At 41.8% G+C, this 14,553-nt stretch overlaps 1 protein-coding gene across 1 annotated transcript in view; it reads right to left on the bottom strand.

Moving 5' to 3' along the window:
- Positions 1–14,333, bottom strand: part of LOC117537260 (xylosyltransferase 1-like) — a 103,553-nt gene extending 89,220 nt beyond the window's left edge. Inside the window, 1 exon segment of the mRNA XM_034202428.1 lies at positions 13,974–14,333. Coding sequence (XP_034058319.1) covers positions 13,974–14,258 — 285 coding nt within the window. The 5' untranslated portion in view covers positions 14,259–14,333.
- Positions 14,334–14,553: the final 220 nt, after the last annotated feature.

Genomic DNA, 14,553 nt, shown 5'->3' with positions numbered 1-14,553 from the left:
TGTGATCTGTTGTAAAGAACATATGTGTAGCACTTGAAATTGCACTTGTTTTTTCTTAATAAATGTCAGTTTGTTCATAACGTTTTGCGTCTCATTACATGTGGACATTTTCCGAATGTACTTGTAGCCTACTTATTTGCACTTAAACAGAAATATTGTCGTTATAGGGCCTGTGGGTTATTATGCTATGATTTTACTGGTCCGGCCCACTTTAGATCAAAGTGGGCAGTATGTGGCCCCTTAACTGAAATGAGTTTGCCACCCCTGCTTTACAGACCATTTACATTCACAAAAAACCTATATAACACTCTTCAGGAAAGGGAAAACCCCAAAAAGCATATAAGGGCCCTTTATAAGCATTCTGTTCATTTTGTGGTAAAAAGACTAAAACTGTTGCATTAGAAATGTTGCCTGAATGCCTTAAGAACGCAGCAAAAAGGCGTTTGACATTGTGCTCACATAATCACCCATGGTAATTATCTTCTCTTCCTCTGCCCCTCCCCCCTCCATCTACACACTTTTCTTTTTTGTTTGTAATTTCTGTATACCTCTGAGGCACGCCTCCCAATCAAATGAAACGGGTAAGGATGGTTGGAGCCAGATGAGAGGAGCGAGGAGTGGTGAGGACGGAGCGAGAGAAGAAGTGAAAGAGAGAGGAAATGGGAATAAAACAAGTGGAACGAGTGCAATTGACGATAGAGAGGGAGGGAGGGTGAATCGAGCGAGAGAGCGGGTCAACTCGGGCGGCAGCGGCGGCGGTAGCATGCAATCGTCTGCCGAGCGTTGCTGATGTGATGGCACGATGATGATGGTGTTGATGATTCACCGCTGGTAGGAAATCAGAGAGAAGAACGTATTATTATCACGCAGCTCAATTACAGCGCAATTTCTCCCCGGCGGCGACAGCCTCTGCAGGGCTCCTCATTGAGGCTGATTTGGGAGGCCTGTGGCGCCTGGAGGACCGGTGAACGACTCAGCAGTGCGGTGAGGCAGCCCCACTCCAGATAGGAGAAGAAGAAGAACAAGAGAGAAGGAGTGGAAGCATGCAGGGATGAAGAGGGTGAGGAAAGTAGTCAAGGAGAAGGATGTGACAGCGTTAATGCACGCGTCTGGGTTAAGACCCGGCGAGCTTCACCCTTGAGGCGTTCGGCGAAGTGGAAGCAGGCAGGATCTAAATGCACTGCTGCTGGAGAAAACACCTGTTCAGTAATGAGCTCTCCGGCTGGCCCTGGTGGTTTAACATGAATACCGAAGAGCAGCTATTGGTGGTTCACGGAGTGCTTTATAATTGTATTTACTCTCAAAGTGTATGTGTGTGTTGTTCATGAGCCAAGGGGGGAAGGAGCAGGGAAATTGAGATGTGAGTGTGTTCGAGAGCGAGATTGTGTGGGTGAGTGTTTTTCGTGATGCAGGATGTATTTTATGATTTTATGCATTCTGTAGGTGTCGAGCACTGAGAGGACGCTGAAGAGTGCGTGAGAGTGCGTGGGAGTGTGTGTGCATGTGTGTGGATGTTTGCAGGTGTGTGCATCTACATTTCGATTAGACCCTCCAAGTGGCTGCAGTGGCTGCCCCGAGGCAAATGCTTCACTAACCTCTCGGCGGGGGACTATTCAACACGACCTTGACCACAGACCCTAACCGCGGTTCTCTCACACACGGCTGTAACTAATGTCATGAGTGTGTTCTGGGTGAAATATGAGGTAATTATAAAGCTATGACCTTACAGTTCAAACATCAGCTTAATACTACTGCAGTTAGGTATCTTAGCAGGAGACTTAACACTAACACGTAAAACTGGTACCAAACCTTTAAACATCCTTTTAGGTGCAGTTAACCCCAACAATTAAAATACAGATTTGTCCTAATTACATCAATGTCACTCTTTTTACATCAAGGTACGTGAATTATCTTGAATTGCTGTTTTCTGTCTTTTGGCACCACAATCCAGGTGCAATCTAGTTCCATACTCACACCAAATGGACAACATTTGGATTTTGGGTCACCTGCCAATTAGAAACTACTACTGAGGGATTTTACTCAAATGGACCCATTAGATCTGAAAACATAAATATACATTGATAAACACATGCATTTCTGTTATGGAGAGGTGTCAGAGCAAACAGGCTGCCAGTTTTTCCAGCGCCAGGTAGCAGGAGATATGGTGCCTTGCTCAAGGACACCTCGGCAGTAGCCCATGAGGCGAACTGGCATCTCTCCAGCTACACAATGTATTTTTGTTGGTGTTGGTCCACTCGGGACTTGAACCGGCAACCTTTCGGATTCCAAGCCACTTTGAGCAGCACATTCCAGGTACAATATGGTTCCATTCTCATACCAAAATAATCCTGTTGACTAAACGCACAACAGGTAGGAGGAACACTTTTTTTCATCACCCGGTCATTTGAAGCTTTACTAATTAACTTGGCTTTTACGTAAAAAAATGTGAAGTAAGAAATGTGAAAGATGTCGTCTGTAGCGGCAATTATACATAACTATCATGAAAGCCATGATGACTTATCTGCTGACTTGACAAAAAGACAGCTGAAACGGTTTTCAGTTTGAGAGTTTGTACCAATCAGATACTAAAATAATGTGATTTTGCCCGAGGAACATTACAAAAATGAATACATGTATTAAACAAAGGTCCCACATTTCCAAATACAAGGAGACACACAGGAACATAAACTGTCTGATCAACTAAGTAAAGCTAGTAATATGGTTTTAAAAAGTGACCAGACATTTAACACAAAATTACAGTAAATGACAGTTGTCCATTTCGATTAGGTTTTTTTGCACATATGAAGATGATTATATTAATTGGCCAAAGTTTCTCCTTTTTTTAAAGCATCTGATAATCTGAATCAATTTATTCAGATGTGTATAATACAAAAGAAATATCTAACAGAAGCAAGTGTCCTTCAGAGAGGATCATTATACCAGTGGAAGCCAAACCTGTTTTAAGTGGACAACTGGGATTATTGAGCAGAATCCCTCAACCATTCTTCTCCAGAGTGATCCTCAATCAGAGAATAAAACCTTAAACCAGCCTGATCAGTGTCTTGGCATCATCTAACCTCCAAAATCCTAAACTTCTCCAACCGAGGGGAAAATTACAGACCTGCATGGAGGCCGTTTGGACTCCAAGAAACAGTCTCCACGGTGTTTGCCAGCCGGGCCTGAGCTACACTAACAAGCCTTCAAACCAAACCGGGTTCCCCTGAGGATTACGCCGGGATTTGAGTCGACGTCGGATTTGTAAAAGGGATGAGACGTTTATCTTTTCTTTTTTTCCCCCCAAACATTTCTTCCCCTGGCTGTCTTGCGTCTCGCGTATATGTATCTCTTTCTCTGCCTGTCTCTATGTCCTCTTTTTCCTTTCTCCTCTCACTTTCTTTCTTAATCATAGATAGAGACAAGTCTTCTGGGATGTTGGCATTCAGCTCCAGTAGTGAGAAGAAAGAAAAAAGGAAGAGGAGGGGGAGGAGGAGGAGAAAGAAAGAAAAGCGCTGCTGTCAGTTCCTCTCCTCTTGCTCCACGGGACTGGAAGGACAAAAGCTTTCCCTGACAGGCCGGATCGCCCCTATCTCTACCCAGCCAACGTGTCATCACCCATACTGCCACGTACTCTTTTCTGCTTCTGTCACAAACTCCCCTGTCTTATTAGAATAACACAATACATGGGGATTAGTTCATGGTGTGTTGAGGAGGAGATAGCAAGGCAGTGGCTCACGCTCAGTGTCATTAGTCTGTGTGGGTGTGATTACATGTTCATGTGCATTTGGGTGTTACATGTGGATCCGCATGTTGCATGTCAATGTAGCGGCACTGCAGCATTTTTCAGAGAACTGGGCAATCTGCCGTACACTCCCTCCAACAATGAGGCTGTCAAGTGATGTGACCATTACGGTTGAGAGACAAACACACTTCCCACTGTCAAATGATCCCCTAAAGAAGTCAGTTCACAGCCACTGCTACAGGCGGTACAATATAGACGCTATAGAAACCATTCCAATGTGACAGGGGTTTAAAATATGCAACAAAACGGATATATGACTGCCACTACATCTGACCTGATATAAAAGCACTATAGCGCAGCTTCTCAGAATGTCCCACCGCGCAGACGACAGCTCTCACCATAATGAGAAAACTCACTTATGTTCCATTATAGGAAACAAAACCTAGAAAACAAGTCTCTATGGAAATCGTGTATCAAAATACTATCAATAAAACATTGCACTAACTACTGATAGCCCCTCTGCTGTCTATAAATACAGATTTGTGTGAGATTGTTTTATAGCTGCAGTACATTTGTTGTCTTGCTTAAGGGGAGTTTTCTATACAGAGTTTGCTAGGCATAATTAGAGATTCAGCTTAATGCTTTGAAATGTAGTCGAATGTACTTTCAACTATTGAACTTAAAAGCCCTTTCAAGCCTTTTCATATCTGAAGGAGATGTTTCAGTTAAAGACAGTTTAAAAGGAAAATGGGCAAGTGATTATAATGCTGAATTCTACAATTTCTATAAAGCCACTGGAGCCTTACGTTGGTATGGCCGTCTCTAGTTTGGTAGCAGTCATGACATTCCAACTCCACCATGGATGTAAAAACAGAATTGGATATAGGGTTGGAGGCGGTACCCCGGTCATTCCTATAAAAGTTGCTCAATCGTGCATGAAGCCAGTTTATCTTGCCGAGTATAAAGTTACCCCGATCTCCCGCAATAATTTCCTTAACCTGCCTCACAGCCACTTTTTGTTGCCATTAACATGAACAGCAACATGTAAAAAAACGTCGGTGAATTCTGCAACTCTTGACCTGTTGATGAAAGGGCTATTTAAGTGTTCATACTCGTAATATGACTTATTGCAATGCAAGTCTATATTGTAACCCAATGACATAGGAGGTGTAATTCTTCAGTTTGGCGACTATGTTAAAATGGCTTCAAGGCTGGTGGTCTTCCTGGGGTTCGAACTCCACGCCTTCAGTTCGTAACGCAAGCTTTCTGACTTCAACGTTTCCAAGCCTAACCCTAATGATAGGACACTTCAGCAGGAATGTGCGGTGGTGATTTCACAAATTGACAACACTGGTTTAACTTTGTCAGTTTGTTATGTTTTTTTAGGAAATTGTTACACACAATAAGAAGCTGTGGATGTTAACATTTAGTTTTCAGAGTTCAAACAGAGTTAATATTCTTTTTTTCAGTTCAGGTTATGCTCTGAGACACATGGCGTGTGCATGGGTTTAAAAATAAAAAGCCCATCATGATGTACCCTGCGTCTCATTTCTCGCATTCTTGTTTATTCTTTGTTTAATAACTGTTCCTTAGAGTTAGCACCCAGTCCATTTGAAACCCTGGTGGCCCACAACAACTAAAACCACATAAAAAAACGGAACAAATAAAAGTTAAATATACTGTACATTAAAAAACCAAGAGATGAATCAAAGTTTAAGGTTACAATTATCTCATTAAAATTCAAAACACTTCAATAAATGTACAAAAGCATCCTTTAAGTAAACGTATTTTTTAAAACATTTCTTTTTAGTTATAATGATAAATGTTACATTCTGAACTTCACGTGTGTTGCAGCAGTTGTCACTGATCTCCATTTAAAAAATACAGTAGATCTATTTAACGGGATAACCCTGCGACTGCTAAACAGCAGGGGAGTTGAGCCATTGGCCTAATAACCCCTCCATGTGGTGGTCTGGTCCAAACCTGTGTGTGTGTACAGGCTTTTAGCTCCGCACTAAATATCAACATGGATCATGGATACCCGACTTAAGATAAAACTAATTCTGCTCCCCACCAGCATTGTCTTCCTCGTCTTCCTCGTCTCTCTCTCTCTGGGCTGTCTGCTAAGCCTCTTACCTTTGGGATTATTGGCAACGCTAGGTATTATATAGCTTCATTCATCTGGATGATGCGTTATTAATGTGCTGGGGAATGAAACCATCTGTAACGTCGGCGTGGATGAGGGGAAGATTGTCGGCCGGAGGGTGGTGGTGGGGGGGGGGGGGGGGGGGGGGGGGTACAGGCTGTAGTAGTTGACATGGAGAAACTCTAATTGGTGGTAATGGGGAGTTTTGTTTGAATAGACTTGACAGGAGAGAGATGAACGGTGCTTATGATCTTTGATTTTGAAATGTTACAGATGAGGCATACAAAGGCATCACGCTGAGCACAAACAGACATGCAGGCGTACACAGTCACACTGAGTAGAGAGGACACTAAACTGTGTGTTTTTTAAGCCCCACTCCGACATGCACATTAGTTTGTAACTGTACAAAAAAGGCCAGAGTTCATTTTATCCATTCCTCGCCCCTGTTGTAACATTTGCATGTTCGGATTTCTGTTGAAGTAATGGGATTTGGGCTTACAAACGCACAGACAAATTAATAGGCGGAGATTATGGAAAAACATGGGAGGAGGGGACATGCTATCCGCCAACATCAAAACTAGGGGTTCCCTCGATTTAAGGAAGTCAACTTACCCTCATATGCTTTTTCTCAATTTGAGTACGTTTCTCCACAAAGAATCCTGCATAAGCACAACTCTGAATCTTTTGTTTATTAAAGATCATACCTTTGTGGAAATAGGTCATTCAGCAAGAAAAAAAGAATTAAAAAAATGACTCATTCACTAATGAAACCTTTGTTGACTAACACCAAAACGTCCAACTTGTTGATTAATCGACTCAGAACACCTAATGAAGCAATACAATGAGTGAATGAACTATGGTGAAACCTTATGTTGATTTATTTTTTCAATCTGCAGGTTTCTGTTACAGAAAGACTTCATTTAAATATGACAGGAGAACTGCAAATAGAGCTCAAGCGCTGGATTTCATTAATCTTTCAATCAATAAGACGCCATCAAAAGTAAAATCAGCATATCAGAATTTCCCAAAGTGATATCTTCAAATTGCTTGTACTGTTTAACCAACGGTGTGAACCCAGAACAATTCAATTACATAAAGCAGAGAAGATTCCTCACATGGTTTTCTGTTGATGAAATATCCACTTCATGTTAAGTTGGCAACATGTGACATTAAGTGACACATTCTAACGTAATAAAATATAAACATTTTGACTTTGTAAAATTCCCAATTCAGTATTGGATACAAAACATATCTTACAAATACAACCCTTTTAGCAACGAGCATTGAAAGCTGTCAAGTACTCAAGGTACACACGGATTACTTTGTCAGAGCTCCTGTCTTCTCATTCTTTAAAAAAGGTATACAATGTTTTGAAATGGGGAAATGTTACATATGTTATATATATGTAATTAATGTATTTTCTATGTTGTCCTCTTAGATTATCTCAATTATTTTCAACAATTCTCAAACCTAGAGAAATGTGCAGTTTCCATTTCTACTCCAAACATCCAACTGAAAGAATCTTAACCCAGAGAAGCTTTTCTGGGTTAAGATTCTTAAAGTTATTTTGAGCTTATCATGAAGTATCGTGGGATTGTCTTTTCTTTTGCAGTCAGCTGTCAAGAAAAAGACAATCCCAAAATACTTCATGATAAACTCAAAATAGTTTTTTCATTATTTTGACCAGCGCCAGTCTTCCGGACTTCTCTACTTCCAAGCCATTTTTATTTTAAAACTGTTCATATTGTGTTGACGTTAAGCCTTCAACATAGTTTGCCATTAACTTGATGATGCATTTACCCATTTGCCCTATTAGATATATAATAGGAAAATAGAACTTGTTCTTCTCTAATTTCTAAGCAGGAGTCAACTTATTTGCAGGACCGTGTGAGTCATGCCAACGTGTTTTCTGCTCCTGAGTGTATTTGTAGTATTTCTAACATCCTGACACATGTTGAATAGTTAAATGGTTCTTCCTCCGTTTATACACAGTCAGCATAGAGAGACAGAGGATGTCAGTGAGGGAGAGAGAGAGGCTGTAAATGGATTACATGGATACCACACTGAAGAGGCCTGAAGTTCTTTCAGCACCTGTGCTCGAAGAAGTGCTTCGCAGGGAAGTGTCCATGTTGTGATGTTTGAGCTGCTATGGATACGTACTAAATCATTCAACAAACTAAACATAGTGTGGAGTTTTGGGATTCCATACTAGCGCTGACTTTTTTGCCTATGATCAGCTCAGTGAAATAAAATGACTGTTTTAACAGTATACTGCAATATGATGATAATAAAAAGTCTTCCTGTTACAGGTTTTTGAAGATGGATGGTGTCATGTATACAAATTACACTTCAACATCAAAGTGTGTTGGGTTTTTCGATGAGTCTCTTTCAAGTCTGAGATGTGCACTTCCTCCCTCAGATCTGAATACGTTCACACCTCCATGTGAAAAAAATAAAAACGGCACTTGAAAAAGAAGCTCTCCTATTTGCGAAATCACAGCAGATGGATGGACTGATGTGCAGGCTGTACTTTACTTTTCCCTCATTACAGGTTATACAAAGTAACACTTTATTGACGTAATGATTCGGATGTTTAAGATTTTAAATCACAGTGCATCTTCTGGGTGTCTCTGGACTGTAATTATGTATTTCAAAGGTCTGTTTAAAGCAGAAATGGCTCGCACTGAAAGGCGATTTACTTTCTGGGAGTGACAATTTACCTGTCCATTTCCACAGCTAAAGTGGCTACCAAGAACACATGTGAGAACTTGGAAAATGTGTGGAAATATATAGTAAGAAAGGAGGTTTTGATACAAAGTGAAGGTCAGGTTTGAGGGAACAAAAAAGGGGAATGCTGGACATAAGAAATGTTACACCAGCCAATAGCAAACTTGTATTCTGTATTATATCTACAGTACATTATAAGGACAGTTAATGCCATTAAATCCAGTTTGAATAAATGAAACCTAGGGAAAAATAAACGGTTCTGATATATTTGAACGAAACACATAACAATGTGTTTCGTTCAAATATATCAGAAGAACCGTTTCTTTTTACTGGCTTAGAATTGACATTTTTGATATGCTACTATACCTGACTGACATTAAGCTATCGTTAAGGTAATGAAGTTGCATTTTACCTTGCCTTTATCCACTATTCTCTAATCTTAGGTGTTCAAATCATTACCTCCATGTTGTCGCAGTCTGTTAATTGCTATCCGACCGCTTTTTACTAAATTTTACAATGGCAAAGCAGACAACAGTAGCCTAATTGCTTTCTTTGGGAAGAAGTCTATATTAAATAATCCATAAGAGTATGTGCATCAAAAGCCTGTGTATATACCAAAAAAGGCTTAACATTTAAATAAAAAAATACAATGTAAAATACATAAACCATGTGACTTTAACAGCCACAGAAGCTTCTGTTCCAAAGAAACAAATGAAAAATAGCCCCATTCAGATCTGATGTTACCTTCCTCACATTGACACATTAATAGAAAAGTTATATTTCTATTGAGTTTTCTACATGTGTTTTCACTATTTTCTTGTCGCTTAATGGGTTTTAGAAAAGACATTTGGCACTTTTGCTTATCTCGACGACTCAAATCCTTAAAATCATACGACTGCAGCAAATGGAACCAAACAGTTTTCCCATTTTCATTTGCTGACTCATTTGCAATACTTTTGGATACAAACCTGACAAATGACATTGTCTGAAAGCCTGTTGTGCTTGCACTCTAATATTTAGAAAAGAAAAGAGGATGTTGCATGTGTGTGTTACTATAAATGTGCAAGTGGGTGTGCGGAGCTGCTTCCCTTCATCCACGTATATAACATCCTGTGCATGATTTTGGGTGTTTGGGTGAGTCAGCACTGTGATCATGGTGGGGTGAATCACATGGTGGTTGTGGTGTTGGTTGGAGAATAGACTGGAAGCTACAATGAATTTCAGTTAAGCTCCTAAATGCAAAACATATGTTCAGTGCATTGTTCTTTGTACTTGTTCAAATGTAAACGATAATCCCAGCATGACTGAAGCGTTTCCAAATGTATTTAATTTCCAATCCCCTTAATGTTAATTCTGATGGTCTTTACCAAACATCTAAGTGCTCATTTAATCCTGAAAAACAGCTTGAGAAACTTTGATTGTGGTCAGTATAATGCCACCACAATACAATAATAAGTGTTGTATAAAGTTACAAAAGAACATTGATATCAGGCCATTTACTCTCACATATGAGAAACCCCTGGAAACTGAATTCATTCCACTTTTTGCTTCTCTAAATCTGGCGCTTCTCTCTCTGACACTGAACAACATGTTCTGTCAGTTTCAGACTATTAAAGTTATATATCTCCTGGCAGTCTTTGCATCTGCAGCAAAGCCAAGTGAGCCTGTGGGAAAATAACTGTGGTGAACATCTTTATGATAAACTATGATATAAATATTAAATATATTCTGCAATTTAAGCTTGTCAATGTATGTATTATCACCATACGGTGGGAAGATGTCGAAAAAACTGAGCATTTTCACATGGATTTTCCTCTGAACCGAAGCATTAGGAAAGCTCAGTGCGATGGAAAATGTGTACATCAGAGGTAATGTTACATGTAATGCCATGAGTAACAGGGAAACTCTTTACAACATGTGTGAGCTGGCCACCCGCTGGGCTCCTGGGGATCATGACAGTATATGACTACCAGCAGCAGATGGAAAGAAACCGCTGACAACCAGATGTGAAGCTCGCAGCCAGAGCATTTTTAAAGCATTACTGAGACTCCTGCTGGAATTAGGCTGGTTCAAATCTGGCACATGAACAGTTTTTGTAAACCAGGACCGCCTTAATAAGCACCTATTAATAATGACTTCGATGCGATTGCCTGACATCAACTGATGTCAGGGACATCAACTGATGTCAGGCAAAACAAGACAGACTAATTATTAGGTGTAGACATTTCTGATTGGGAATATTAAACAGGTAGCCACAGCCAAAACTTAAAAGACTTAAAAATCCATATTTTTAACCATTAGGTTCTTAGTGCTATTTAACAAAAATCTAAATTGTTTTGGTAGCGTGCGTTGGAGATTCTCTCGAATATAATAATTATCTTTCTAACAAATTACACCCTCTAAACTTATTATTGCTCAGTAGAAAAGCGTACATTTACACAAGGACAAGATGTTTGGTACAAAACAAATAGTTCCTACATGAAATAGATATTTCCAATGAGGAATCTGCAACAATCTGCCACAGCCGAGAATTAGGGGGACAGTTCACCCAATATTCATATGTTTAACTTGTACCTGTTGTGCTACAATCTAAATCGTTTCGGTGTAAATTGGAGAGTGGATACTCTCACAAATAATAATGGCAATCAAAAAATATACATTGTAAAAACTCAAAAGTAATGTGTCTTTCCAGAAATAAGGCCCAATTAACTCAAGATATTAAACAGACCTTGTTATGAGCAATTTCATGTAGGAACTATTTTCTCTCTGACAAACTACAACGCCCACCAGCTCACCTCGAAGAAGCAAGTGTGCATCTACTTGAGAAGGCTCATGCTCCGTTTGGTAGAAAGACAAATTACCAAACATTTCCTACAAAAAACAGCTCACAACATGATCTGTGGATGTCTTGACTCTGCAGGTCATGATTCCTGGAAAGAGACATTGCTGTTGAGTGTTTTTAGATGGACTTGTGCCATCATTATATTCGAGAGAATCCAGTCTCCTACATTTTGCAATTTACACCATAACAATTTAGATTGTTAAATAGCAAAACAGGTAAGAGGGTTAAAATGTGGATATTTGGGTGAACCGTCTAATTTCTTTATATATATGTTTTGCAAAACAAGCCTAGTGCCATGTAGTTCCATTATATTTGAGACTAGGAAGACATCTCCTCGACCGATATCCTCCGACACTGAAACTCAAAACAGAAACAATGTAGATTGATAAATGGCACTACATGTAAGAGGAAAAATACTTATTTTGAGGTAAACAATCCCTTTAACGCTCACAGTTAATCATCTCATAAACGCGATTCAGATACATAAGGCAGCTGGATGAGAAAAACAAGCTGTGGCGTCTGTTGGACTGGAGAAGACAACATCTTCGCTCTCGCAGCATTTCCCTGGAGAGGCACAGCGGGACACCACTAATGACATCTGTAGCCCCGGCCTGCTGTGATGACACATCCAAAGCTATGCACAATGTTTTTGGTCCAACACAAGTTAGAACATAGAAATGCTGCCATTGTCATACTATAGTTTCTGGCTCATTCTATTCTGGATCAAAGTGCTGCTCTCCCCTCTCTCAGGCGTGGTGCCTGATATAGCATCAGTTGGCGCATATGCGTCACCCTTAGGCTGGTCAACTCTGCCGTGCCATGCCACACACACACACTGACGGAAACACACACAAGGGGAGAAAGAACAGAAACGCAGTGATTAACCAGTTGAGGGGAATGCATGTGGCCCAGGGCGACCAGTTGAATGTGAGGAGTCCGTGGGGGTACAGAACTGAGCGCTGGTTGACAATCTGACAGGCGGGCAGGCTGGTGGACTGACTGGCATAGTGGCTGTGTGAAGTGCCCCGAGGTGATGGAGGATGCAAGCCCTTTCTTCTAAAAAGGTCATGGGTGCAGATCTAGAGTGTCTTAACAGCAAAACACATTTGGACAAACCGGTGTTGACGTATTCTGAGACTGACTGATCCTCCCGTTATGTCATTGCATTACTAATTAATGTGTCATCCTTATTGCAGTTATTCCATGCAGAAAATAATAACACCCTGAAGTGTCATACTGTAAACTCTCTAATGAGTCCCTGCTGGACTATTATAGTGATATTACAGTGATTTTTCCTTTAGAGGATTTTCCAACAAATACAAGCCATCCTTAATGTGACTTTGTGCTGTGGAGACGCCGTCAGGTGAGACAAACAGTGGTACCAGAAGAAGCGAGTGAGTCACTGTGAAACCTGCGGAGGAGACAGATGATACAGTGCAAGGCTCAGAGTGACTGGCAGGGGCCACAGTGTATCATGCTACACCACAGCCGGTTATCTACTGGTTGCACTGTGGCAGAGGAGTAGGCTCTACTTGAATGGCCGGCATCTTTGGGAAGAAGGGGAAAGCGCGGCACACTTGCCAGGAACAACTATGTCCAATTTCTGTAGGGGCAAGAGCCAAAGGGCTTGAGAGACCACGCGGGCAAATGTACGATTTTGGAGAATTTAAATTGCAGGGATAAGGTTGTGATTTTTTTTTTAGGGGAAGCCAATTCCTAAATGCTCAATAAGCAAAGCATGGCATTACATCCCCTCTACTTTTGAAGGAGCACAAGCCATCTTTAACTTAATTTATTCATTATATGCAAGTCTGTATTTTCGCTTTGGCTCCACAATCATAACCATCTTGACCTTTGCATCTCATGCTGCCACTAGCAATCAAACTGTTTGTGTTTTCACAGACAACAGAGGACTCTAATCTTTGTACGCTCATCAAAAACAACTCTGCAAATTGGGTTATGTTTCAATTTGGCCTCGCTCAAACAGTGCTGCTGAGCCATGCAGCTAATGTATTTGACTTGAAATATCAAATAGACCATGACAGGTAAGGGCTACAACCCCAGCCAGGGAATCTGCTATTAAGGCACCCTCTCACCTAGCATCTTAAGGAAGGATTCACCCTGGTTTGCTATCATCATTCTGCACTGGAGTGAACTACGCTCAGTTCAGATGTCATGCCCTGCTTATTTGACATTTTAAGCTGGAGTCTGGGCTTCAAACTGCGCAATGTGGCTCCTGTCTTCAGCGAGCATTCAGTGGAGAATGCTCGAGAGTAAACAGGGCTCGCTTGCATCTGTCTTGCTCAGACACCCTATCATTTCCTACGCTGCAGCCTCCGTTCAAGTGACAACAGTCACACATTTATTCATTTTGAGGCCCCGGTCGTGGGCTTTTCTCCCAAACGCGAAAACTGGAGATGTTCTGACCTGCCTGCCAATCCCTCAAGGCTTAAGTCCCCGGCGAGACACAGTGTCTTTTTTAGCGGTGATATGATAAGAATACATCGCGTCTGTCTTACCGGCTGCTGTATGTGGCGAGACGACCCCTTCCCGGGCGGTTGAAGATGCTGCCGCTGCCGCTGCTGGAGCCCATGCTGGAAATAGTCGCTGCCAGCGGCTTTGTTGCCCGCGACCCGGTCCCTCTTCTCCCGCACGTTGGAGCCTCCGTTTTCCCGGTCTTCGCCGGAGTCGAGGCTGCTGAAGTTCCACACTATCAGTGTCTGCACCAGCAGCACAGTGAGGGCAGCTATCAGGGCGGACCGAGACCGGCGGGCCAACCTGCGAGCACACAAGCCGCCAACCATCTTCGCACCGGGGCTGCACGGAGCTGGAGGAGCGTCTGTGGCTGTGCGCAGCGCGACGGGAGGAAGGAGTGGAAGTATAGGGAGGGAGGAGGATGGGGAGGGGGTGGTGGGTTGAGGAGGGAGGAGGGAGGAGGGAGGAGGGAGCGAGTCTGAGCTTTTGACAGTGGCGGAGGCGATGAGGAGCATCGAGAAGGAGAGGCACAGGGCCACCGTGTGGTGGAGCTCGGTGAGAGGAGGTCTGCGATGCTGCAGGCTACTCTCTGTTCTGTGTGTGTGAGAAATTAGACTCCAACGT

Source organism: Gymnodraco acuticeps, unplaced genomic scaffold (genome assembly GCF_902827175.1).
Source record: "Gymnodraco acuticeps unplaced genomic scaffold, fGymAcu1.1, whole genome shotgun sequence".
Classification (NCBI taxonomy): Eukaryota; Metazoa; Chordata; class Actinopteri; order Perciformes; family Bathydraconidae; genus Gymnodraco; species Gymnodraco acuticeps.
Note: the sequence above shows the minus strand (reverse complement) of the source record. Positions and strands in the feature narration are given on the sequence as shown.